This window comes from Rhinatrema bivittatum, chromosome 6 (assembly GCF_901001135.1).
Source record: "Rhinatrema bivittatum chromosome 6, aRhiBiv1.1, whole genome shotgun sequence".
In the NCBI taxonomy this organism is placed as follows: domain Eukaryota; kingdom Metazoa; phylum Chordata; class Amphibia; order Gymnophiona; family Rhinatrematidae; genus Rhinatrema; species Rhinatrema bivittatum.
In genome coordinates this window covers 264,229,312-264,256,727 of record NC_042620.1, presented here as the reverse complement: position 1 = coordinate 264,256,727, position 27,416 = coordinate 264,229,312, and the positions used below count along the sequence as shown (strand labels likewise).

The 27,416-nt window shown below is 46.4% G+C and overlaps 1 protein-coding gene across 3 annotated transcripts in view; it reads left to right on the top strand.

Annotated features, from left to right (window-relative positions):
• Positions 1-18,892, top strand: part of LOC115094248 — a 70,485-nt gene extending 51,593 nt beyond the window's left edge. Inside the window, exons 5-13 of one of the 3 annotated variants that reach the window (XM_029607090.1) lie at positions 5,691-5,757; positions 8,624-8,682; positions 13,275-13,301; positions 13,573-13,630; positions 14,464-14,561; positions 16,081-16,134; positions 16,365-16,436; positions 16,865-16,933; positions 18,072-18,892. In XM_029607090.1, the coding sequence (XP_029462950.1) occupies positions 5,691-5,757; positions 8,624-8,682; positions 13,275-13,301; positions 13,573-13,630; positions 14,464-14,561; positions 16,081-16,134; positions 16,365-16,436; positions 16,865-16,933; positions 18,072-18,076 (509 nt within the window). In that variant the 3' untranslated portion in view covers positions 18,077-18,892. Of the gene's footprint in view, positions 1-5,690; positions 5,758-8,620; positions 8,683-13,274; positions 13,302-13,572; positions 13,631-14,463; positions 14,562-16,080; positions 16,135-16,364; positions 16,437-16,864; positions 16,934-18,071 lie in introns of all 3 variants that reach the window. The other 2 variants (XM_029607089.1, XM_029607091.1) reach the window with 2 other exon arrangements.
• Positions 18,893-27,416: the final 8,524 nt, after the last annotated feature.

The window sequence follows — 27,416 nt, the reverse complement described above, 5'->3', positions numbered from 1 at the left end:
TTTTTCACTCATGCTTCCTTTCTGTCTCCCTCTTTTTTTGTCTGTTTCTCTCTCTCACTTTCCGTTTACTCATTTGGTTCTCTGCTTCTGGTATTCGCTTTATCAGATCCACAAAACTTTATTGGCATGACAATTTGTATATTTTGCCAGAGAACTACATAAAAGGGAACAATTGTCAAAGGGATTTCTGTGGGTAACATGTGTTTACCCCACTGAAACCCCCGCTTTAAAATCCGCCCCCCCCCCCCCCCCCCATGTGGAAAAGCGGCAGCACCAGGGGCAGGGTTAGGGCACCTGCAAAGTGGAGTAAAGATTCACTATGACACTGGATTGCCACGGGATTTTCAAAGGGAAACTCCCTGGAGAGTCTCCAACTGGCCTCCCTGTGGTTAACAAAAGCAGAGAAAGGAAGAAAGACAATTAGAAAGGGCAATGACAAAGACAATTGCAGGAATCGGGTGCTGTTCTCTGCTGTTTCAGGTCAGGTTAGGTTTCTGGCCTGGCAGCAGGATACAGCCGGTTTTACTGCAGTAGCTGCTGTGTCTCTCGTTTCCCCCAGAACTGTAAAATAAAGTACTTCCTATAACAGAACGAGCAAGAAAAAGCTCTGTACTCATTCTTTCATAGGAAGGGTTGTATTTTCTCTTTCTCTACCAAAAACAATATTACAGGGTGATTCCTTTCTGTTAGACTAACTTAATACATTTCTTGACTAGCTTTCTGGAGGTATGCCCCTTCATCAGGTCCAAAGCAAAAAAAAAACCAATCTGTCAGCTGTGGTAAATGTACATCTCTGATATCTTTGTATTTTGCACAGCACAGGAGGAAACAAATTTCTCTTTTTATTTCCCCTATGTTGCAGTGCACGCAGTCTGACTTCCTGGGGTTTCCAGTGCATTCTGTTTCTGTGTCTGTCCACGTCTATTTCTAATTTGTGGTCACTTATTCTGTATTTAAGGATCCTCTGAGGCTGAAACGGGGCAGGGCCACACACAAAAGTTACTTCTCTTTCTGTCAGATTCAGCAAACTTATTGGCACGACAGTCAGTTCACGTGCAGTGACAGACTGAGAATACAATCTTCTGAGCAATTTGTGCTGGTAAAGAGCGTTTTAGCCACGTTAACTGGCTGTCTGAAAATTGCCCTTCCTCACAGTAGGTTCCATGGTGCACCTATTTTCAGTGGCATTGAAAGGAGGCTTTCTCGGGGCTGGGTGTTTAGGTGAAGGGAGGAAGGTAATCTGTGCAGATTGCATGTTCAAATTTCTGCGCATTGTGGCCCATTTATTTATTATTTATTTATTTTTAAATATTTGCTACCTGCCCTTCCACTGAAAAGGCAGCCGCAGATAACAAGAGAGGTGCAAGAGTCTGCAGGTCTTTGTGCCCACGGTACTTCTGCAGACAAAATAGCTTTCACTTTGAAAATGGATTCCAAGTCCGCCAGAAACGAGTAGCCGGGGACTTAGTCGAGTGTTCCCCCCTCCCATGGGTCATTTTGAAAGTGCCCACAGGGCTTACAGGTCTGCAAGTAGGTTTCTCCGCACCCCACCCCCACGCGCCTGCAAGCTAATTTGCAGAGGATGTTTCCCTCTGCAAATTCGGGCCCAGCAGCGCAGGGACTGCAGGAACTTTGCACCTGCTCTGAAATGAAATCTCTGCTCAAGCGCTCCTATTTCCAGTCAGACCCCCCTGCAGTTTTTCTCCCCATTGGGGGAAAAGTACAGGCGCTGCTGCTTCTACCTGCACTAAGGGGGGAGGTGCAGCTCTCAGCTACGGGCTAAACACTTGCTTACATGCACACAAAGTTTTGAAAATTGCCCTCTGAGAAAACTGCCCTCAGTCACTTTGTGTTAAATTAAGCCACGTTAAAAAGAGGCATGCCTGGGAGTGTGGTGAGAGGTTGCAGGAGTAGAATTGCATCTGCACCTGGCCCTGTCAAAAGTGTGTGTGTCCTGCTACCCCCTTCCCCTCCCAGACAAACAGCGGGTGCATGGGTCTGCGGGCAACGTTGGCGCGCAGGGCTTCTACCAGACGATAATCAAACAGGCCGATGCAATATAAACGCACTAAAATCGGGCGCTCGTATTGAGCCACCCGTTTTCCTGACGCATGCCCGTCCACCTTTCCTGAGGGCGCGATGAAATATGTTAATGAACTACCACGTTAAAAAGGAGGCGCCAGGGGAAATTGTGCGTCCTTAGTGCTTCCTTGGCGTCGGGCACCCAGGAGACGTGGCTCTGGGTGGGTTAGGAAAACGGACGCTCAATACAAACATCCATTTTATTCTGCAGCAGCTAATTGACCGGCACAATATACACACACAGTATACATGGCCTGGAGCAGCCATGTATACTGTGCACGTGCATTGTGCGTCCAGAAACTTTATTTTTTTCAGGCAAGCCTTTCTAATTTTACATGGTGCTGGTATTTTTTTGTTTTTAAGTTGACATGCGGCAAGATTTTATGCCTGCTCTGGGCAGGCATAAAATTTGATGGGTTAAAAAGTGCGCGTTGGGTGCATGGCGATTTCTACATTGGGGGTAACAGCTGATAGCCTCATCCACACGGGATTTCCATGTGAAGAGCGCTATTAGTTACGCACTTGTTTGGACGCGCCAATCCCATTACTACATCGGTAGTTAGTCTAGCGTTTCCAAATCATGCGTCCAACTGCCTGAAAAAGAGCTACAAAGTGGGCGGAGCCAACAATACCCCGCAGCTTTCCACCTACACAGGCAACTCAAAATAGCCCCCTGCATGGTTAAAAAAAACCCCCAAATACTGACGGTAACATGCAAAATACAGAAAGAACAATAACCAGGATGGCTCCAGCGCTCCGGAGGGGTCAGGCCCTCTGCCCAATTCCTAAGCTTTTAGCCCCTGCCCCCGCCTCATACACCTCTCTCCAGACCCCACTGGGACCCAAGAGCTAAGCAAGGCTTCTGACCCAGCTCTCGAACCCTGCGCACCCTCTCTCATGTGCTGCTGCGAGAGTTTGAACCCTGCGCACCCTCTCTCATGTGCTGCTGCGAGAGTTTGAACCCTGCGCGCCCTCTCTCCTGTGCTGCTGCGAGAGTTTGAACCCTGCACGCCCTCTCTCCTGTGCTGCTGCGAGAGTTTGAACCCTGCGAGCCCTCTCTCATGTGCTGCTGCGAGAGTTTGCCTTTCTCTTTTCTTTCATCCACTCTCCCGCAGTGCCATCCTCCTTTCTGTCTCTCTAGTTCCCATCGTCTGGTCCTTCCTCAGATTCTTCTACGTTTCTTTATTCTTTAATTTGCTCTTGCTATAGTTTGAGTGTCTACATTTACTTTTTCCTGTCAATTTCTTTTTCGTTTTTTATTTATTTTTATCTCCCCCTTTCTTTCTTCACTATCCTGTTTCTGTTTTCCTCGTGCTCTTTATTTTATTTTATTTTTTTACCTTTTGCTCTGTTGCCTGCCGCTTCTTTCTCCGCTTCTAATCCCCGTACCCATCCTTCTCTTTTTATTTCTTTCCCGTGTCTCTGCTTTGTTCCTGTTTCCCTTTTTCTTCCTTGTTTCCACCAGCCTCACTTTCCTCTCTCCAGCTCCAACCCTATTCTCTTACTCTCCCAGCCAACCACCTCCTTTTCTCTATTCCCCTTCTCTCTTTCTCCCTCTCCTTACCTTTCTTGCTATCCCATTCTCTCCAACTCCCCTCTCATCCCTCCCTTCTCCAATACATTCTCCACTCAATCTCCTCTTTCTTCACCCTTTTTCTTCCATCTCTGCCCCTTACCCTGTGCTTTCTTGTCTCCTCCACCTGCTGAAAACCAGCTTTTCATTACGCTGCTTGCCTCAAACACGTGGGCTCCTCTCCTCCCTCCTCCTCCTCTCGGCAGCACCCATGCACCCAGTAGTAATTTTCTAAAAAAAACAAAAACCCAAAACTGGTACCAGCTGGTTCCCCATTGCAGCGGTGGCCTCCACCTGCCACGCTAGCCTCAATGGGGCAAAAAGGAAGCAAAAAAAAAAAAAAGGTTCCAGCTGGGCCACAGATGATTCCAGGCCAGCGACTTGGTGGAACATCGCCACTGTTGCACCCAACCCGAGTCCTCTTTCTGCAGCCGGACTGCACCAACAGGCCTGCACCCCCCTCCTGCACTCAGCCCTGCGTGCTGCCGCGACTGATTCTCCCTCCTGTGGCCGGCCCTGCGTGCTGCCGTGACCGATTCTCCCTCCTGTGGCCGGCCCTGCGTGCTGCCGTGACCGATTCTCCCTCCTGTGGCCGGCCCTGCGTGCTGCCGTGACCGATTCTCCCTCCTGTGGCCGGCCCTGCGTGCTGCCGTGACCGATTCTCCCTCCTGTGGCCGGCCCTGCGTGCTGCCGTGACCGATTCTCCCTCCTGTGGCCGGCCCTGCGTGCTGCCGTGACCGATTCTCCCTCCTGTGGCCGGCCCTGCGTGCTGCCGTGACCGATTCTCCCTCCTGTGGCCGGCCCTGGTGCTGCCGTGACCGATTCTCCATCCTGTGGCCGGCCCTCGGCACCCGGCCTGCTTCCTCCTGCTGCTGACCCATCTCGCGCCGCAACCGTCGCAGAGTTCCCTCCGGTTGCGAAGCCCGGTCCGCTCACAGCATCTGGCAATGAAGATGGCCCTGCTCATGCTCAAGCTCTGCAGCAGAAAGGTGATCTCTAATCTAGTAACTAAAGTTCCCTGTACGTACCCGGATCAGTCCAGACAGTGGGTTGAGCCTCCTGTCCAGCAGATGGAGACAAACGCTGAGTAACTAACTGCCTAAACTGAGGTGCCCCTTCGACATGCAGACTCCCTAAGCAGGTCCAACTCCCCAGCAAATGATGAGTTTCGTGCATTCCTCAATCCTCTACAAATGGAGAGTACTAATTACTCCTATACCATAGACAGATCTGCTCCAGAAGCAGATTTCATGTATTACTTTAAGTTCTCGCCCCCCCTCAAACATTACTCCAAGCCATGCCCTGCTTAGCGCAAAAAACAAACCCCCCATTCCTCCTGCCAGCTCAGGGAAGGATCACTTCCCCCCCAGCCTCCCTCAGTGTTAGGTATGCAGCACTTTCCCAGTTTTACTACAGGGAGAGGAGGGCACAGTTTCTTGCCCTAGGACTGCACAGCTTCCCACCTATACCCAGGAAGAGTACAGCCTTCTTCCCTTATCAGGGGGAGGGGGGCAACACAACCTGCTGCCCCCACTGCAGGAGGGGAACTGTCAGTGGTCCGTATCTAATTTGAGTAGCTGTAAACCAGTCTGTCCTGTTTTCTTTAGCATTGTTATATAGCTGAGGTGTGTCTGCTGGACAAGCCATGGAACTTACCATATACCTTGCCATTCACCCATCCTTATACTGCGCACTTATGACCTATATGAGACTGGTTCATTGCCACACTGGTAATATTGCGGTGCTTATGTGATGACACGAGGCCACTGCTGGTGCTACAAGTCACTGGGACCATTACGAGTTGAAAATTGTGACTGTGGAAAGCATTTTACATGGACAGTCTCTTGCCTAGGACGCACCTGTTTTGCTTGCCTTATTCCTGAGCAGTGCATGGGATACAAGGAGAGGAGAGAGACATCTCATCCCAGAAGGGACTGCCACATTTCATGTCTGATATACACAGCTCAAGCTCTGCAGCAGAAAGGTGATCTCTAATCTAGTAACTAAAGTTTTATTCCATCTTCCTCTCTCGCAGCTGGCATCCCAAGTAACTTCTCCTCCAGCCTTCCAGTGACAGCGTCTGATGCTTTCCTTTCCGTCCCGTGAGTCTACCATCATCTCATGTCTAATGCTGCTTAAGTTTAGAGGATAAACACACAGGGACTATGCTTCTGCCGTCACCTCCATTTACCGTTTTTAGATAAAAGAGAGAAGACTTTGCATCTGTCCAGAAGGAAATGCGCCCGGGGATCACTTCACTAACCACAGGCCCACTTCCATATACAAGCAATAGGGTCTGAGATCTGTCCATCAGTAATGCAGTCCTGGGAGTCACCTTAACTGTGCCACCATTATGCACAATAAACCAAGCTGGTTTATTGTGCATAATAGAGCATGACATTTTATGTTCAATAGACCAAAAATATACACTTGCTAGACTTTTAGCATGTAAAATCAGGAAATCCCCTCATGATAGGTGAGAGGTCTCCGTATTTGGGAGCTTTTGAAACGTGCTGAGCTTGAGATTGGTGGATTGCTGGTGGGGACAAGGGAAGGATGAAGATTCATTTAAGGTTTTCACGATAGTGTCGCACTGATGCACCATTTGTGCAGGAAGGTGCCACCAATAAAGGTAAAATGAAGAAAACAGTGGCCTGTGTCTGCATTGCAGGTGTATTAGTGCACTCTGAAACTGTTAGCACTGTCAAGTGTGTGGATAACCAATAGGTAACAAGATGAGATAAGAGCAGAAACCCTTGAAAGAAATGCTTCCTGTGTGCTCCCATGGCCTGCTTGTGATGTACACCTGGTGATGCATTGCCAGGTCACTAGTCAACTTCCAATTCCTGGTCACCATTGGTGAGCTGACTGTCACGGATTTGAGCCCATGGGCTATGACATGGTTGGCACAGCCTAGCAAGCGAACCGGCTAGGCCCATGCTGACAGCTGGTGGACTTGCTCTTACTGGAACTGGAGCTGGAGCTTCACCTATATCAATCCTGTTCCCTTCGGGTTGAGCGCTTGGGTTCCAGGGACCAGCAGGGCTTAGGCAAAAGTCCCCTGAGAAGCAGTAAAAAAAAATCGGGTTGAAAAAAGGGCTGGCAGCAAGTAGGCAGGATACAGGTCTAGGCTGTTGTTTTGGCAGGCAGGGAGAAACAGTGTCCGGATCCAGGCCAAGGTTGGGACAGGCGGAGGTCCAAAGGAGTAGTCGGTGTCTGTAGCAGAGGCCAGTACCAGGCGGCAGGCAATGGAGAATCAGAATCCATCCGTAGCAGAGGTCAGAACCAGGAATCAGGCCAAGACAGACAGGACAAGGCAGGATGGACACAGGGGACCAGGGCAAGGTAGGAATAAGACACGAAGGCACAGCAGGGCAACAAGGCAAGGCAGGACAATGAGGCACACAGAGGTAGTAACACGCACTGCAGACAAGGCAGGAGGACCTGTTGCTGAGGCAAAAAACTGATAGCACAGCAGAGCCTTAAGTCCCCCAGGCTTTCTGACGTCATAGGGGAGTGCCGGGGTAGAGCTCCCGCTGCGGGGCCTTTAAGAAGTGCTGTGCAGGGCATGCATGCACCTAAGGAGGCTAGGAGCTGAGCCAGTGTGGCGGCGTCCTAGCCGCATCAGAGGAGCATGGCGTCTGGACAGGCTGGTGGCGTCCTGCAGTTAGTGCAATCACAACCACTACTGGCCAAACATTACACTGATAAGCAGGTGTTTTGTGCCTTGAGACTATCTATAGAGAATACACCCTGATAGTCATCTCACCAGTCATTGTGCTATCACTATAAACCATGGCTGATCCTAGGGAGGTGCGGGACCAGGACGAATCAACAGGAGCAGGGCCTTCAACCCTTTGAGATAGAATAGTGGCCAGCTAGCAAACAGTCTGCAACCAGCTCCTGCACTGCCCCTACCCAGTCTCTGAGTCCTCACTCTCACTTCCAGTCTCTGAGTCTCCATTATCCACACCCTCCACAAACCCCACCCAGTTGGAGTCCCTGCTCTCCTTCCCAAGATTCACCCCCCCCCCCCCCCCCAAATCCCCGAGTCCCTACTTCTGTCCCAATGCCCAAGTCCCCATTCTCCCCCCAGAGTGCTTTACTTCCATTCCCCGGTCCCTGAGTCCTCTCTTCTCCCTCCCCACTGGAACTTGCACCTCTTCACGTCTTCCCTCTCTGCCTCAGAGGTGCCCACATTTAACACTGCAGTTCCTCCGGCTGCTGGCACCACTCTTCCCCCACCCCTCATAGCTGAGTGATCAGCTGTATCAACCACGCAGGGCTCCGCAGATGGAGAGAGCCCACGCGGTTCAAAGCACTGATCCCCGAACTGCACGGCAGGGGAAGGAGCTGCAGCACTAGGCAGACCGTCGGCACTGCAGCTTTAAGCAAACCTTTCATTCCTGAACCAGGAGGGAGGGAGAGAGAGAGAGAGAGAGAAACAAGAGCAGGGTCCTGGAGCGAGGTTACCCCAGTGGCAAGGGCTCCAGGCAGTTACCACAGTTCACCACCCCGTGCATGGGCCTGCTGTACACACAAAGACAAGGCCTTGGGACCATAATTGTGTATGTATGTACAGGTGTGTGTGTGTATATATATATATATATATATATATATATATAATGTGTGTGTTCATGGCAGGGCCGCTGCTTCCATGAGGCAAATTAGGCAGTCGCCTAGGCTGCCAAGATTTTGAGGGTGGCAAAATCCTGCCAGTGTGAGGTCTAGCAGAGTGCTGTACCCAAGCCAATATCATCAAATAAGGGTGCGCTGTGCTGGAGCCACTTCCACCAGTAGTTAAATTGGGGGGGGGGGTGGGGGGGGAGGGAATGACCAAAGGTTTCCCTAAGATTGCCAAGTATGCTTGCAGCAGCCCTGGTTCATGGCGGTGTTTGTGCGCTGTAATTATCTATATTTCTATCTTATGATCCCCCACCTTTTCCTCTTCCTCTTTCCTGGCAGCAGCTCACCTCTGGCTCCAGACAGCCGCAGAAGCTCCTTCACCCCCGCAGAGGTGGATAACGGTCAGTTGCTGAAACATCAGAGTTTGGAAAGGGATGATTGGAAGGGGGGGGGGGGGGGAGGTGAGGAACAGAGTGAACGTCTGTCCAGAGAGTGAGGGAGGAAACTGAAGGCACAGCTGAAGAAGAACCAAGGTTCAGCTAGCACAGTGCTTCTTGGTCTATCCTGTTTTAAGTTCCAAGAGTCAGGACCACCTCTTGGACAGCGTAATGATCTGAGAGCCAGCAAGAAGGTTTTTATGTCACTTCCTGTTCAGGTTTCTCCTCTTACTGATGTCTGCAGTTCTTCCCTGTCATCTAATGGTCTCTAACATGGAAGGATCTGCAGCAGTAGGGCACCTGCAATGAGAGTTCACTGGAGGTTGATAAAGATAATTTTATAAAATAAATAAGCCAAGTCTTCAGCTTTTAGGTAGGTGCAACGCTCCTCCATTTTGTAAGCAAAACTTTTGTACTGGAAATATCATTTTATAAATCTAACCCCTCCTTCACCAGAGGTCACCTTCTCAGCCCTTGTCCAGCTCAGCCAGGGTGGGGAAAGGTTCCCAGTCTCCAAATACTGTGAGTGAATGCAGGACCCAAACTGGGCTAAGGATGCGCCCACAAAAAAACCCCCAAATAAACTTAAAAAACAATGTCCAGACCATAATTATGCTCCAAAATAAAAAAATGTACTTCCAAAATAAACGAGTTCAACAGCACAACCCGCATGTTAAGTTCAGTCCAATAATAGCAAAAACAAGAAAGAAAACACCAGGCAAATCCACAAATCACAGTCCACACTCTTCCAATCACGTATTCTTTCACACTTATCCTTTTTTTTTTTTTTTTACTTTTTCCCAAGTCCTAAGCAGTCCCAGACAGAAAAACTAAAGTCTTTTACCAGTTCCTCCTCTCAAACTCCCCTTTACCTGTTCCTCATCTCAGGGTCTCTTTATCAAGTTCTCTTCTCATAGCTCATTGACATACACACCTCATGGGATGGATCCAAGGAAACGCCCTCTTCCCTAGGCAGATGCAATTTCCCCAGCTCTGTACTGAAGCTCCAAACCAGTACCTCTCTTCATTTGGTACTCTAGGCCTCCAGCACAGCATCTTTTTGTTACTCCAGGCTCTACTTTATCAGTCTTCTCCTTCTCTTGAACACCTTTTGCCTGTGACTCTTTTTTTTCCTCAGACTCCTCTGAGGGCTTTTGAAAGCAGCTCAGCTCTTGCCACTTCTAGGTTACTCCTTGAAGACTTGATCAAGCATCCCAAACTCCTTTCAGCTTCTCAACTCTCCAAATCACTCTTAGAATCTGTGGCCCATGGTGAGTAGTGGCTGTTCCCGCTCCAATGGCTCAGACCCCTCCAAAGACTCCTTCCTCTGAGATCAAGCCTAGTTCCTTGTGGAACTCCCAATTATACATAACTCTTAGGGGAAAAGACACACTGTCACTCAAGCATCACTCCCCACTCTTTGTGCTCTAGATGAACCTTCATGAGCTAGAAAGTTCCCCATTTTAACAACATAAGTTACCAATTTTGATATCACTATACCATCTAATGCCAGTAGGGTCAAATCTCCATCAGTGTAGAGATTGTTTAAAAATACCATCTTGGAAGCCCAGATAAAATATATTCCACTCATTAAAAAAGGTTGCAGGAAGTCCAAACGACTGCCAGCATGATTAAATGGTGCGGTGAAAGATGCTATTAAAGCCAAAAAAAGCATGTAAAAAATGGAAGGCAAGTCCAAATGAGGAGAATAGGAAAGAAATACTGGCAAGACAGACATAAAACATTAATAAGACAGACCAAAAAAGAATTTAAGAAGAAGCTTGTCAGAGGCAAATACTAATAATAAAAATGTTTTCAAGTATACCAAATGTTAAAAGCCTATGAGGGAATCAGTTGGAGCACAAGATGACCAGAGAAACTAAATGAATTCTGAATACTGGGGAGAGACCCAAACTGGTAACAATCTTTGAAGGTGATGATTCAGAGGAACTGAAACAAATTACTGTTAGATTGGAGGAAGCATTATATCAAATTGACAAGCTAAATAGCAACATATCACCAGATCTTGATGGTATGCATCCCAGAATTCTGAAAGAACTCACATTTGAAATGATAGATCTGCTCCTGTTAATGTATAACATATCATTAAAATCTGCCAAGACTGGTAATGTTGAAATAAGGTATCATGAGCATGTTACATCTTCTAGTGTGGGATTGTGAGGAGGCTTAAGTATTGTCAGAAATGTTATGTGTCTAATTCTCTGTTGTAAAAGTATGTGGTATATTGAAAAAAAACAAACATCTGCCACTATATCTGAAGACGGGAGAGAATCTCCAGTTTTTTAAAAGGGCTTCAAGGTGATCTGAGAAACTACAGATCAGTAAGTCTGACATCAGTGCTGAGCAAAATGTGGAATTACTGGGCATATGGGTAGGCATGGGTTAATGGGAAAAGCCAACGTTGTTTTAGAAAAGGAAAGTCCCACCTTACCAGTTTATTAGAATTCTTTGCAGATATAAAGAAATATGTCGTTAAGGCTGAGCCGATCAATGGGGAGTGTACCTGGATTTTCAGAAGGCGTCTGCTAAAGTGCCACATGAGAGACCCCTGAGGAAATTACAAAGTCATGGGATAGGAGGCAATGCCCTGTTGTGGATTGGGTAACTGGTTAAAAGACAAAACAGAGAAGATCTAAATGACTTGTTTTCCCAATGAAGGAAAGTGAACAGTGAAGCTCCCTAAAGGATCTGTGTGGGGATCAGTGTTTAACACCTTCATAAATGATCAAAGGAGCAGTGAGAGTTGCATATTGCAGATAACATAGATTATTCAAAGCAGTTACAAAATGAACTAATTCTGAGGAATTGCAGGAGGAATTAGTGAGACTGGGGAACAGGGCGTCTGAAGGGCAAATGAAATTTAATGTGGACAAGTGCAACGTGACAGTGCATGCATGTGTGTGTGTTCTTGTGTCTGAGAGAGAGAGTGTGTGTGTGTGTGTCTTTGTGTCTGAGAGAAAGTGTGTGTGTCCTTGCGCCTGAGGGGGAGGGTGTTTGTTCTTGTGTCTGAGAGAGTGTGTGTGAGTGTCTTTGTGTCTGAGAGAGTTGGCCTTTTCTTTTGTGTGTGTGTGTGTGTTTAGGGGTGGGTGTGGGGAAGTCATCTCTCACCTGCCCATGAAAGGCATGGCTGCTCTTTGCCTCTGTGAATTCTGGTTTTGTGGCTCTCGACACCCCTGTTCTATTCTATCCCTTCTCAATCATCTCTTCTCCAAGCCAAAAAGCCCTAATCTATTTAATCTTTATAATGGAACCATTTCATTCCTGTAATCTTTTTGACACCCTTCTCTGTGCTCGAGGTGTCATTGCACCATGGATCAATAAAGAGGTGCTATTAAGTTCCCAGTTTTGTTTTCTATTCCTTTCCAAATACATTTCTAACGTCATTTGTCCTTTTGGCTGCTGATGCTGCACACTGCACACTAAAACTTTCAACTTGTTGTCCACACTGGCCCCAAGGTCCTTTTCCAGGGTGGTAACTCCTAATATGGAACCCTAATATGGAATTTTTTCCTCCTATGTGCATCACTTTGCACTTGTTCACATTAAATTTCATCTGCCCTTTAGATACCCAGTTCCCAAGTCTCACATAGACCTCTTGCACTTCCTCACACTTAGCTCATTTTTTAACTACTTTGAATAATTTTGTGCCATCTGCAATGTGCATCACTCATTGCTCCTCTTTTTAGATCATGTATAAATGTGTTAAACAACACTGACCCCAGTACAAATCCTTACAGCACTTTCCTTCACTGGGAATACTGGAGGGATAGGGCTGGAGGTATGGTGAGGGCGGGATAACATATTTAGCTGGATAGTGCCATACATTTGTCTGAACAAGTTTGTCTGTACAAATCGGAGATATTAAGTAATCCAGTTATTCAGCAGTACACTTATCTGGATAAGTTCTTCAAATATCTAGATGAAGTTATCCAGGCAAAATTATCTGGGTGAAATTATCTAGACAACTTACCTACTCGACTAGTTTTTTAATCTGGGCCTCTTAGCGATGCATACTGGCTATTTCCAGGGCCACATGATGGTCACATGCAGGACAATTTTCAAAGGGTTTTACCTGTGTAGATTCCCTTGGCTGAAAACCATCACGCTGAGCAGCTAAAAGTATGCACAGTAAGGATGTAAATATTGTTTTTAAAAGTTAACAGTTTAAACTACTGAAATTGAATTAGCTAACGATTTAAAGGATAAATACATGGAAAAGGCACCTGCAGCTGCTGGCATGAGGAGACTCCAATGTCCTGTACATTCCTCGCCCTTCTCCGATGTGTTTGTGGTGCACTCCCCGGGCTGACCAATAGAGAGGCCATGCCCACCCCAGCATGGGACCCCCACAGCATACTGGGAAAGGGCAACCCAGAAGTCAGCCACAGGCCAGCTTCATGCAGATCCTTGGCTCCTGCCAGCAGATATTAACATTTAAATGTCTAAACAGTAAGGCATTACTTACTGCTTCTCGTTTAAACAGTTAATATTTTGCATCCCTAATTCCTGTTCTTTTTGCACTTTCTCTCTTACAGAAAGTGTGCCAAGCTATGAGAACCAGGGTAAGTCTGCCATGGAAATGAAAGCAGCATGTGACAGACACTTTCTGACAACTGAAATCAATGAGGTGGGAAGTGATTCCCTGCAGTAAATGACAAGATCAGAGCGACCCAAATTCACCTGGAATGCCCTGTTCAGTCTGATGCCTTTGGGATCTCATTTGGTGCTCCTAGAAGCAAGATTCAGTCTGGTTTTCTGTTGTAGTGTTAAAGCACTGTTGTCATTCTTATGACTGATAAGACGACTCTTCTCTCCCTCCCATGTCTCTTTCAGACCAGAAGCAGACGGAGGACGATGAGTACATAAATGACACCTATATCAGTGGATACATGTACGGTTTGTCACAGGCTTGTAGGTAGACACTCTTACAGGAGGGAGTCAACAACTCCATCAGATGTTTCCTTAGTCTATGGCAGGGGTAGGCAATGCCAGTCCTGCAGTGCCACAAACAGGTCTGGTTTTCAGGCATCCGCAATGAGTATGCATAAGATATATTTGCATATATAGCACATTTAAGACTAATTGGAGAAAATTCTTTTTCACTCAACGCACAGTTAAGCTCTGGAATTTGTTGCCAGAGGATGTGGTTAGTGCAGTTAGTGTAGCTGGGTTCAAAAAAGGTTTGGATAAGTTCTTGGAGGAGAAATCCATTAACTGCTATTAATCAAGTTTGCTTAGGGAATAGCCACTGCTATTAATTGGTGTTTGGGTAATTGCCAGGTTCTTGAGGCCTGGTTTGGCCTCTGTTGGAAACAGGATGCTGAGCTTGATGGACCCTTGGTCTGACCCAGCATGGCAATTTCTTATGTTCTTATATAGTGGAGGCAGTGCATGCAAATATACCTCCTACATATTTATTGTAGCTATCCTGAAAACAAGACCTGTTTTGTGGCACTTCAGGACCAGAGTTGTCCACCCCTGGTCTATGCAGTGTCTTGATGATGTATCACCAGTCTACCCATCAGTCAGCCAATACGTGGCCCTTATAATATATCTTCGGTCAATCTATGTAAAGTCTTGTTAGCATATTGTCAATCAGCCCATGCCTCCACTTTAACATGGTCAGGCCTTAATGTGGAACATCTGGAAATGGGGATAGACTTGATTCACAGAAAGTAGAGAGGGTTCAGGGCACTGATGTCTGCTTTTTCCTTCCCATCTCAGAGATGTTCTACCAGATATTGTGGAGCCTCCTGTCCCTTGCCCAGAGCCCATGCCCGAGCCAGAAACTGAGGAACAGATGCAAAGTGACAGGATTTCCAGTATGTATAACACTGTTAGCAGATCCATGGTTTCCTGCCGCATATTTTTTTAAGATTCTGCAGCAATTGTGTGGCAAATATGTATATTTTTGCATAGATTTTCACACCTTTGATGATGCAAAAAAGTCAGTTTTCTAACTGAAAATCATTCATATTTGTTTTTAAACAATATTTAAATTATATACAAATATAAAATGTACCAAATAAAAAAATCTACAATTTATCAAGTTAAGATATATAGACGTCCATATTCAGAAGTATTTAGCCAGATAACGCAATAGTTACCCAGCTAAATGAGTATTTGGACACATCCAGCTAAATGTAGCCAAATATCTTATTATCAGGTTAAAAGTTAGCTGGATAACTTAGAAGCGTTCCAGGTTATGTTCGCTGGATAAGTTGTCCGTTTATCTCCGGAATTCAGAACTAGCTTGATAACTTATCTGGCTAGGTCTGGTCATACCAAAGAGATGTCCTAAACTTAGCCATTTATATTCAGTATTATTGCTGCACTATTGAATCTACTTCCAAAGTTAGCCAGAGAAGTTTATCCAGTAACTGTGCTATCTGGACAGTGACTGAATATGTACTGCATTAGTTACAAACCTTTAACTGTGAAATGTCACTTTTGTTTTGAATTGAAGTAGTGCAATAATCCTTTGTATCTATTTTTTGAGAAAGTCCTTGTTGTCTTTCCCAATATATGAGCTTCTGTAGGCTAAAAATGCCCTCCACATGAACAGTTTGTCATGCTGTTAATTACACAGAAAGAAATCTGCGCATGCAAGGTAACAGATACAAAAAGGGGGTTGGATTAGCAGAAGTTGGAGCTTGTCAGCAGTAGCGCCAGTCAGCAAGGCTTTTAGGAATTGAAATGAATGCCCTCTCTGCCAGCTGTGGTACGCCAGCAGTTGCAGATTTCCAAAACACATCCGGGCCTTTGTAAATGTTGAATGGCAGGCCACATATGCAGGTACAGATGAAATTCTTCTATAGGGACCTCACACTATCCAGGAATTATATCAAAATCATCTTTTGGTCGGATAATGATTTAAGAGATCTTTGAGGGATCAAACCTTATAACTGCTTCTTCTGTCCTCTCTAATTTCACCTCCTCTCACTTCACTTCAGGACAGGAAGGAGGAGGGTGGGGTGAGAGCGATGGGCAGAAGATTCCCTGAAGGCTGTTTATATGGTTGTAAGGGGAGGGCTGGAGCAGGAGCAAATAAGAGAGCTGAAACTGAAGGCATGGCCCACTCCATGCAACTTTGTTCAAAAGATTGAATTAAGAGGCGTATTCAGTGGCAGATTTAAAAAAATATGCAACAACAAGCTAATTATAGGGATAGAAGGAGGTTGTTATTACTGTCACTGCTCCATTTACATCTGTAAGAAATGTCTGTGGTCTGACCTCGGCATGCATCTCTCTTTACGGTACATACAGCATGAACCGTACACTGTCTGCTTGCATCTGTGAGAAACGCTGCATTCTGACTCCCGTTGCTGGCTTATTTGATAGGTACTAACACAGAGGAATACGAGAATGTGCCGGAGCAGCAGAGAGACTCATTGGGTGTGTAGTGTATGGCCATCTGTCTGCAGACTTTCTCTTGACTGTCTTATCACTCCTTTGTCTCTGCTGAGAATGTAGCAGTGAGACTCTAAATGGTCAGAACCTTGTTCTTCACCCCCTACTGATGGACTGATAGCTTGAAGTGTCTGTCTGTACCTCTGCTGCCTCTTTCACTCTCTGGTGGAAAACGTCCCTAAGCTCAGTCCCTTTCTCTCGCTCACCCCCCACAGGCGATAGTCTGGAGTACGTGAATGTCCCTGACCAGCAGGAGGCGAGACAGCACCTGGACAACTTCAGCCAGGGTGAGATGTGGCTCCAACTGGGTTCTGGGCTGGGAGGAGGGTGAGGCGTGCGAAGGCCAGGCCCCAAAAACATCTGAGAGGATTTCAGTGAACGTCTTATTTATTTATCTATTTATAGATTTTTTCTATACCGGGGTACGTAAGTAACATCACCTCGGTTTACATTAAAACAGTAATTCAGCATTGCGCTTTACAATATAACATAGTAACTGAACGAAAACAAAACCATGTATAACTTTGTATTAATAGAATATAGGCAATATATGAGAGACTGTGGAAATTAAGAAGAGTAGTAGAAGATTCAGCTCATTCAGTCTTTGAAGGGTCTTCCAATCGGGTGCTGAATTATGGTCCCAGTTCGCGTCTGTGAAAGGGCTGCTGTATGAGGGACTCAAATAAAGCCATTCTTGCTCTGTTATTATTTTCAGAGGGTGGCAGCAATCGGGACAGTGAGGAAGACACCCCAGATTATGAGAACGTTACCCACCGATCACGAGGTAATGCACTCTCTCTACCCTTAAACGTGGCAGGAGGCAATAATCAACCTGCCAGATTTCTGCAAACTCCACGGCCTGTTTTTACCCAGGTAGTTTTTGCTTTGATTATTGCCCCAGGGGGGAGTCCATGAACAGATTTGCGCCTGTTCTTTTCTTTGAGTGTTTTTTTAAAGCAGAAACATGGGGGGACGCTGTGGATTATTCAGAACTTCCTGCATAAGTACCTTCCCCTGACCAAATCCCGCCCCGGGAATGCCCCCAGACATTCACCGGCAAATGTATCCAATCTGCTGATGCACGCAGAATCCAAAAAGCTCATTCTCATGGGTTAGTGTCTTACCTGTGGAAAGGGCTTTGAGGATTGCTCTCTTGCAGGCCGATTCGGGCTTAAAGTGCGCTCAGCTATTTTACCCGTGGTTCGACGCACGTTTGACGCGCATCCATTACCCCTTATACAGTAAGGGGTTTAGCGAGTCGAAAACCCCGAAACCAATAGCGCTCATCACATGCAAATAAATGCTGATGAGGCTATTAATTATGCACCCTGGATACTGACAAAAAAAATGTGCTGCAGGCAATAATGCTTCTCTGTACACCCTCCGACTTAATATCCTAGAGATATCAAGTCATCGGAACCAAAAAGGTTAAAAAAAAATAAAATGTGCAGCTGGTCAGGTTAGGAAGATGGACGCTCAATTTTACTGGCATCCATTTTCCTTACCCATGGCTGTCAGCGGGGTCAGGAAACCAGCGCTGGTAGAATTAAGCATGGGTTTCCTGAACCCACTGACAGCCACCCCTCCTGGGTTTCCGCTGCCAAGGAGGTGCTAGGGTCGCACTGTTGTCCCTGGCGCCTCCTTTTAGCACGACCCCTCATTTAAGTACAGGATCGCGCACCCAGGAGAGGTGGCTGGACACACGTTGGGAGAGCGGGCGCTCAACACAGAGCACCTGTTCTCCCACGAACCTTACAGAAACGGCCTGTTAGTATATAGGAAGACAGATGAGCTCTCTTTTCCCGGCACCAGCGCTGGGAAAAGAGAGAACTCACCCCTATGTGTGGGGAGAGGGGGGGTGAGTGTCAGAGAATTTGTGCTCCTGACTCCCTGTCTGACTCCTCTCTCTTCCTCCCTTTCAGACTAAGGCCCAGCGCCCTCCGAACAGCACAGAAAGGCTGGTGCTACACTTCTACCAGCGATGCTTGTTTAGGGACAGAGGACCGCGTTTTTTGTGTTTGGAATTTTTTCTTTTTTTTTTTTTTAAGTTTCGGACTCCCGTATCCGTCCTCTTGACCCGAAGGCTCAGTCTCTCTCCAGCAGGTGCAGTCCCTGTGCTGAAGATCCTGCGGTGGGATGCTTTGCTGCTGCTGCCTAGGTGCTATCTCCAGATGTTAAGCCAACAGCTTACACATCCACCCAGAAGAAATGGAGAGCATCCGAAAGCTGACCTCCTATCCTGGAACCCTGCCTTCTCTCTCTTGTCTCCCTGCGTTTCCGTGTGATCGTGGAACGGATTAATCAAGGCTGAGGACAATGGGATGTCTTATTCCTGCAGGAGCCTCGGGAATGGGGGGGGGGGGGGTCTGGCACCCCCTTGTTGGAGGGAAGGACATTATTAATTAATTCGGTCACCTGTGAGGCCAGGACCTACAGTCCCTTTGTAATGTTTTTTTTCTGGAGAATTCCTTATTGTTGTTTTTGTCTTTCACGCTTTTGCACAGAAAGGTCCTTTATCAGTTCAGTGCATTCTGCACGCTGACTGACATTTCCTGAGAATTTCCCGGCCCGCGGCTCTTCCCTTCCCTCGCCTGGGGCTTTGTGCATTGGCCCTGCCTTCCCTTGAGACTTTCAAAGCTGACAAGTTCCTGAGACAAGATGAACTGTTTATTTAAATACATATACAATAAATGTCTTAGAAACAAGCAAACTGGAAAGGGAATACAAAATAATTTTGCAGTTCAAGAAGTCATGTTCCATGGATGTATAAATGAGTTTCTTTTTTTCTCTACCTTGGGTTGTTTAAGGTTTTTCCCATCATTCTCTGCTTTCTATTTTTGTTTCCTGATTTTCTTTTCCATTTTCTCTTTTTTTTTTCTCTGCTTGTCTCCATCTCTCCTTCACCTGTCTCTCAGACATCTTTCTTTAACCTAACTTCTTCCCTTCTTGCTTCTAGAACTATCTCTCTGTCCCTTCATTAGCTACACTCCTTCTCCCCCTCCTCTCCCTTCTATTTAATGTCTGACTCCATCTCTTCTTCCTTGGAACTAAGCCCTCCCTCTCCCTATCTTTTGGCCTTCATCTCAGTTTCCATGACTCTTCCTCCTCGCCCTACATCTCTTTTTCTGTCTTTCCCCTCAGCTCCTCCCTTCCCCCTACCACACATGCTCACTTACTAACTCACTGGCCCTCCATTTAGCTCCCTCCACTTTTTAGTTCTCCTTCCATGAGAATCACATTCAGATAACTTTATTGGCATGACAATTTTTACATTTGTTGCCAAAGTAATAGATAATGGGTCCAGTACTCAAAGGCATTCATCCAGATATCACCACTTAAGTTAACGTTCCCTGGGTAAACCTACCTAGATAACTTTCCATCCTAATCATCAATATTCAAATCTAGCCAGTTAAGGTTGTAAAGTCATCCGGGTAGACTTGCCTGGTAACCTTATTTGGGGATAGTCAGCAGGACATTCATCCCGCTGAATATCCAGGTTAACTCGTCTGCCTAACCTTAGCTGGATAAGTTAGCCATGGGGGGCTTCTTTGAATATTGGCCTCAAGATGATTAATATAGAAAGGGTGAAAAAATTACAAATATCTCCAAACTCTAAATCTCCCCTCTTTTATTCTCTCTCCACCTCCTCATCTTTCACCAGCCTTCCATGTCTCTTCTTGCTTTCTCTTGCCATCTCAGAGTTCCCCATCACTTATATTTGCTTTCAACTCCCAGTCCCTATCTTCTCTTATTCTACCCACACCTCGCTTCTCCACCTCCCCAATCTTACTGTCTTTCTCATGGTAACAGCAACCACAGAGCAACCACCAGGAGCAAGGTAGAGGCAGCAGGTACTGTGGGGATCAGTGGAAGCACTGCACTGCCTGTCCCATAGATTCTTCCATTTGCCTCCTAGCACATTTCCTATTTAGAAGAGACACTTTCTCAAGCTGAGGCAGAAGAATGAGGCACCTGTGGGGACAGGAAGTGCCTGCTTTAGTTCCATGGTCGGTTGTTTCTCCTGCTCCTCCCATGCTGGTGGAGTTGCTCCCCAGCTGCTCTAGGACTAAGAGTTGTCACAGTGGATACCAAAAGCTGTAGGATGGGAAGATAGCCCATCTTCTAAAGAATAGCAAATCACCTGGACCCAATGGTGTACATCCCAGAGTGCTGAAAGAAGTGAAAAATGAAATTGCAGACCTTCTATTAGTAATTTCTAAACTATCACTAAAATTTTCTATTGTACTTGAAGATGATTATCAGTATAACACCAATTTTTAAAAAGGATCTAGAAAACTACAGACCAGTAAGTCTGATATCTGTCCAAGGCAAAATGGTAGAAACTATCATAAAGTACAAAACTGCTGAACATATAGATAAGCATAGTTTAATGGGACAAAGCCAACATGGATTTAGCCAAGGCAAGTCTTGCCTCACCAATCTGCTACGTTTTTATGAGGGCATAAATAAACGTGGATAAAGGTGAACCAGTTGATATAGTGTATCTGGATTTCCAGTAAACATTTAACAAAGTCACTCATGACAAACTTCTTAGGAAATTAAAAAAGTCATGAGATAGGGGCCAGTGACCTATTGTGAATTGGTAACTGGTTAAAAGATAGAAAACAGAGAGTAGGGCTAAATGTTAAATTTTCTTAATGGAGAAAGGAGAATAGTGAAGTGTGCCAGGGATCTGTGCTGGGACCACGCTTTTTAATATATTTATAAACAACCTGAAATAGGAACAATGAGTAAGGTGATCAAATTTGCCGATGACACAAAATTATTCAAAGTTGTTAAATCAATTGTGAAAAATTGCAAGAAGATCTTGCAAAACTTCATGGAATGTCCCCAAGTCCTTCTATTATTCGAAAGTGTAAATAACCGATTCACATCTACCCTTTCTAGACCTCTCATGATCTTAAAGACCTCTATCATATCCCCCCTCAGCCATCTCTTCTCCAAGCTGAACAGCCCTACCCTCTTCAGCCTTTCCTCATAGGGGAGCTGTTCCATCCCCTTTATCTATAAAATAATGAGTGGAGTGGAAAGAGTAAACATGAATAGGAAAACTGGTTCTTACCTGCTAATTTTCGTTTCCTGTAGTACCACGGATCAGTCCAGACTGCTGGATTTTGCCTCCCTTCCAGCAGATGGAGACAGAGAAAAACTTGAAGAGCACCCCCTCTTATACCGGTGTGACACCTGCATCTCTTCAGTATAAACATTACCAAAGCAGATCAAGTAGTAGATTAAGCAAAGTATAAACAGGAAACCACAAAAAATACGAACTTCTCAAAAAATGGATCCCAGGATAAACCCAGGACAAGGATAAACCTGTAGCCTTCTTCTCTCTTAAAAAAAACCAAAACAGAGCGGACTCTCAAGAAAATACTGATTGTTTACCACTTGACCGGAGGGTGTCTGGACTGATCTGTGTTACGGCTATGCCTGCTTTGTAGCCGCCTCACCACTAGAGGTCCTCCTCGAGCATGTCCTTCTGGCTGGCCCACTCCTTCCTTCCTGTCTACTCTATACACCACTCTTGTCTTTATAACCCTGTCTAGCAGTACCATCGGCGCTTCAGCATCGAGCTCGCCTGGGCTCCCTGCTCTAGCCTCCCGTGCTTGGCCTTCGGGCCTTCTGTCCGGTTCTGTGTTGCCTTGCTTGCAGTGTTTGGCCTTCGGGCCTTCTGTCCTGTTCTGTATTGCCTTGCTTGCGGTGTTTGGCCTTCGGGCCTTCTGTCCTGTTCTGTATTGCCTTGCTTGCTGTGTGTGTGTGTGGCCTTCTGACCTGACTCGCCTTGCTCGGTGTGTGTGTGTGGCCTACGGGCCCCCTGCCTTCTGTATGTGTGTGTGGCCTACGGGCCCTCTGCCTTCTGTGTGTGTGTGTGTGGCCTACGGGCCCTCTGCCTTCTGTGTGTGTGTGTGTGGCCTACGGGCCCTCTGCCCTGCTCTGCTGCCTTCGGGCCTATGTGTTTTATGTTCATTGTCAGTGCTGTCCTGGTTTGTCTGTACCGTTCTCTGTCAGTCTTGTTTTCTCTTCTCAGTCACTTATACCTCCAGCCATTATCACTCTTACCTGCACGCTTCCTGAATTCATCCTTACCAGCACCCAGTTCCAGTTTCCTGTACACCTGTACCTGCATTCACATTCACACATACCTCCATGCAGTACCAGTACTTAAGTTCACCCTTACCTACATGCATCTGATATTAGGTATCCCCAGTCAGTGTGAAACTCCATTTGCCTATTCCACCTTCCCACTTGCCCATAGGGTTCATTCATTCCTGCCTGCACCAGCCAGCATCTGGACTCTTCTGCAACCCTGCCTCTCTCCACCCACAGACACCCCTGTTAGTGGTGTTCTCGACTCCTGACCGGAGCCCAACCGTGACAATCTGTAGTACTACAGGAACGAAAATTAGCAGGTAAGAACCAATTTTCCTTTCCCTGTACGTACCTGGATCAGTCCAGACTGCTGGGATGTACCAAAGCCCCCTACTCAGGGTGGGACATTGAGAGTCTCGCTCGAATGACACTGCTCCCAAAATCGCTGATGTCCAGTGCCTGGATGTCCAATTGGTAGTGCCGAGCAAAAATGTGTAGAGACTTCCAGGTCGCCATCCTGCAAATTTCTTGAGGCGAGACCAACTGGCTTTCTGCCCAGGAAGCCGCTTGAGAACGAGTTGAATGCGCCTTCAATCCATCAGGAACAGGCCGGCCGCTACCAATGTAAGCTGAAGCGATGGCCTCTTTCAACCAATGGACTATGGTTGCTTTAGAAGCTTTGTGACCCTTCTTAGCGCTGCTCCACAAGACAAACAAATGATCTGAAATTATAAAGGGATTCGTGATCGCCAGTTACTGCAATAGAATCCTCTGAACATCCAGACCTTCGGGTCATCCCCCTTCAAGGGTAACGTCTTCTCCGGCTCATCTTCGGCATTCGCCACGGGAAAAGGCTGAGGAGCCGAGGTGGGGGGGGGGGGGGGGGGTGGGGGGTCCAGTGATTCAACAGGATCGGCCTGCCCCCTGGCCCCTGTCTCCCAAGGGATTAGAGCCCCGCAGCTGCTTGACCCTAAGGTACACGTGAGGGCCTTGGTGCCTAGGGACCTTCTTGGGGGGCCCCTCTGTTTGATCCTGAGAAGTACTGCCCCCGTTATAGGACTGAGTAGCTAGGAATGCCTTGTGCATTAAAAGCACAAAGTCTAGAGAAATGGTGGATGGGGCTGGCCCCGCCCCCACCAAGGGATCAGGCTCACTGTGAGAATAATCCTGGAACGAGTCCTAAGGGAACTCAGGATTGCCATGCGCCAGGAACAAGTCGGGCAGGAGATCCCCCTACCCACGTCGCTTTAGCCTGAGCATCGGAGAAAGTTTTAAAAATGGCCACCGTTCCCATGCTCAGTAGGAACGGATCGGCCCTTGCCTCGTGGTCGGCTGATCACTTCCCTGCACCGTGGGACCACGACCCAGACTCTGGTCACACCCCCGATGTGCCCTGCCTACCAGGGAGGCAATGCAGACAGAGCCCTGCTCTGTCTGCATTGCAGGACAGGAGAGCCGCAAAGCGGACTTTCCGCACGCCACACAACGCATCAGATGCAGCATCAAACGAGTTTGGTGCGGGGGGGTGGCGGATTGGACTCCCGACAGAACCGAAGGTGGCTAACACAGCCCCGGAGCTCTCCAGCGGCAAAAGAGGGAACCGAACTTGACCTCCACGCCGCTGAAGCACTGCCGTACTCCTGCCTCTCTTTTATTTGGCTGCAGGAAAACTATTAAAAGAGAAGGCTGATAGACCTGTCTGAATCTGGGCTGTGACCAAGGGGGAGGGACCAGACTACCGGTATCATCCCAGATGCCTCACCAGACCAAGGAGCCACGCAGGGTAACCAGCCCCAGCTCCACATGACCTGTGACCAGGAGGGATAGCCCCACTAGGGCCTACCTACCGCCTGGGAGGTATGTCCCTGTAAAAGCTTGCTTGATCTGAGAACTAAAATCAACTTTCATCTTTTTTTTTTTTTTTTTAAGTGAAGAAATGGTCAAAGATCGCAGGTTTTGCACCACCTCCATCTGCTGGAGACAGAGAAATACTGAAGAGATGCAGGTGTCACACCAGGTTAAGAGGGGGTGCTCTTCAAGTTTTTCTCTGTCTCCATCTGCTGGAAGGAAGGCAAAACCCAGCAGTCTGGACTGATCCGGGTACCTACAGGGCACAGTTGTTCACTCTTTCAAAAAATACAAAGATTAGAGGCCACACAATGAAGTTAATAAGTTGCATATTTAAAACTAATAAGAGAAAATAGTTTTTTTTACTCAATGCATAATTAAGCCTAGAATTTGTTGCCAGAGGATATGGTGAAAGCTTTAGACAAGTTCCTGGAGGAAAAGTTCATAAACCATTATTAAAGGTAGAATTGCAGAAATCCAAGGCCGGAACTTAATAAAGGCATAATGTGGATTGCCACAACAGAGAAATGCTTATTAAATGCTTGGAATCGTATCTACCCCTTGGGATCCTGCCAGGTACTTGTGACCTGGATTGGCCACTGTTGGAAACAGGATACGGGGCTTGATGAACCTTTGGTCTGACCCAGTATGGCATGTTCTTATAGCCCAGCAATCTCCTGAAAGATCTGAAAGACTTAGGTTGGCTGTAGTTTGGGTGGGTTTTTTTTTTTTTTTGTTTTTTTTTAATAATTGCTCAAAACCATGAAATTAGAATTATTAATATATTGATGTATGTTTTGTAATAGCCTAAATGTTGCCATAGTTTAATGTTATTTATTGTCTTATACTAGGAATTTTCTTGTAATTTCTTTTCTCTTAATTCCTGCAACAATTGATCATATGCCACGGGAACTCGAATAGTGTAAAATCCCAGCCAGCAATAATCTGATTTCCTTACTAGGGTGGTTCTCTCTGAGTACTTGCCTAGTCTAAGCCCTTATCCAGCAGAAACCAAGAAGCTCCACCCAGAACTAAAGAGCATATGTGTGGATCCAAAAATAAAATATCAGAGTTCTCATGGTTCCCTGACATGTTCCGAAAATTTAGTTTGGATAGGAACAACAAAAGATCATCAACATGCTGGTAAGTCAAATGTACCAGATACCTGGACCTCCCCCTATCCCACCTCACCTCTGAGCTAATAGGCAAAGATGCAAATCGCAGAATCAGCCCAACATTTCAAATGCCTTTGCAAAAAGTAGAGACCCTCACCTTTTTTTTTGGAAGGTAAGGTAATCGGGTTCAGACCGAACTTCAAGGAGAGAGTATTCTACAAGATAGGGCTTGTGACAGAAAAAAAAATCCTGTTGTAGGCCTCCACCAAGCAGAGCACTTTGACTTATGGAACACAGAGGGAATTACTAGTCCCAGATTACCTCAGTGGGCTCGTAATCAGGCAAGGTAATTTTCAAATAATCTAGGGCTTTTCCTTTCATGGCTAGATAGATGGCCATCAGGACTTTATACTTGATTCACCATGTTATACAATACCACTGGAGATCTCTAAGGACTCGTGTCATCCTTTCTTGACAGCTGCAACCTGTAATAACCCGGGCCACAGCATTCTGTATCAACTGCAGTCCAGACCCAAACAAACTGCATTGCAATAATCAATTCCACACTCTTAAGGTCCAACAGCTGTAACATGTTATAAAGGGTGCACCACTGCTCTTTGAGGAGACCAAGAGATGCAATTTTAGGAAGCATCAGCTAGATATTTGACTGTCAGGATCATAGATGATACCAATGAAACAAGAGCTCTCACATTTAGTAACGGCTCTTCTAGATTTTGCTGAAGCCATTGGACTTATATGAGAAGGGCTCAAAGAGGATGTATCTTCTATGGAGATGGTGGTTCTCTTGGTAGTCTCAAGAATGGCAGAATCCACAGTTTTCAGTCAGTTTCCAGCAGTCTACTCAGTTTGGGCAAGGCTCTGGGAACTGACCCCTTTCACTGTAGGACAGTGTGGTGATGATTAAGAAGCCCCTCTGTAAGCAGGTACGACAGCATCAATTTGCTTCTTTTTATTTCTGTACATAACGGAGGCAGCGGCAGCAAGGGACTGCCTGTAGGGGGCACCACCATCTCCAGACTAAGATATGTCACCGTCCCACATATTTATTTATTTATTTATCGAGTTTTATATACTGCCATTCGGTTTCGCCATCATAACGGTTTACATCATATAAAGAAACTCCTGGAAGATTTATGAAATAAACAATCTCCTGTACTTTTCCTGTTCTGAGCTGGACCCAGACAGCAGCATTCTTGGGTCACATGGTCAGGTCTGGGAGATTTTTGGAACTCAGGAATCTGAGCAGTGCAAGGAATCTGGGATGCCTTTTGGTAAATGAGGAGAACGGTTTCTTCCTCATGCAAGTCAGGTTTATACCATAATGTCCCAGCTCGTCCACCCATTTTGCTCCTGCCTCTAAGTTAGTATTGTGTCTGCCCTCCCTTTCAGCCAGAGGCTGCTCACATGGTAGGCAGAAGAGACAAGGACAGTACCTGAATCAAAAGAAGCACATGGGATACGTACAGAGGATCTCTGAGGGAGTGTTGGGGATTGTCAAGTTGAATAGTTGGTATGGAAGGGCATCCAGATAGACCATACCGCCTTTTTCTGCTGTCTCGGTTCTATGATCCAAGGTCAGGTTTCGGAGACCTTAAGCAGCATAGCATCTCATTGCCTGAGGATGGTGGAAGGGTTTTATTTTGAGTGGCTTAGGTGAACTGGAAGATGATATAAATTAGGGGAAAAAATATCCTTGGGTCTTGAGAATGAAGGTTCCTAGAACTGGATCCCAGCCCTGGTTTTGATGGAGCTAGAAGCCCAAAAGGAGCAGGAATAAGTTACTGCTTCTCTTTCCTCCTCACCCCCAGTACAGATCAAATCACACAAAATAGCAGCCACTCGTCCCTACATCACATCGGCTACCTCTTCAAACTGACTGCTCGGTGGGGCTCTGTGCGTGCCACTAGCAAAGCCCACTACCATCAGGGAATGCCGAATACAGTCAATGCCTCCAGGCAATCCTAGAGCCAACGGTGTGATTTTCTTTCTTTTTTTTTTTTAATTTGCAGAAGCTGCAATGTCTTCCACTGCCAGAGTTTCTATTAGTGCTGTCCTCCTCCAGACTGAGGGTGGGACTGGAATGTTTATTTTATTTGCTGCTTAAAAAAAAAAAAAAAATTTCAAAACAATTCTACTATTTCGGTTGATTGGGGGTAAATGATCGAGTAGTCT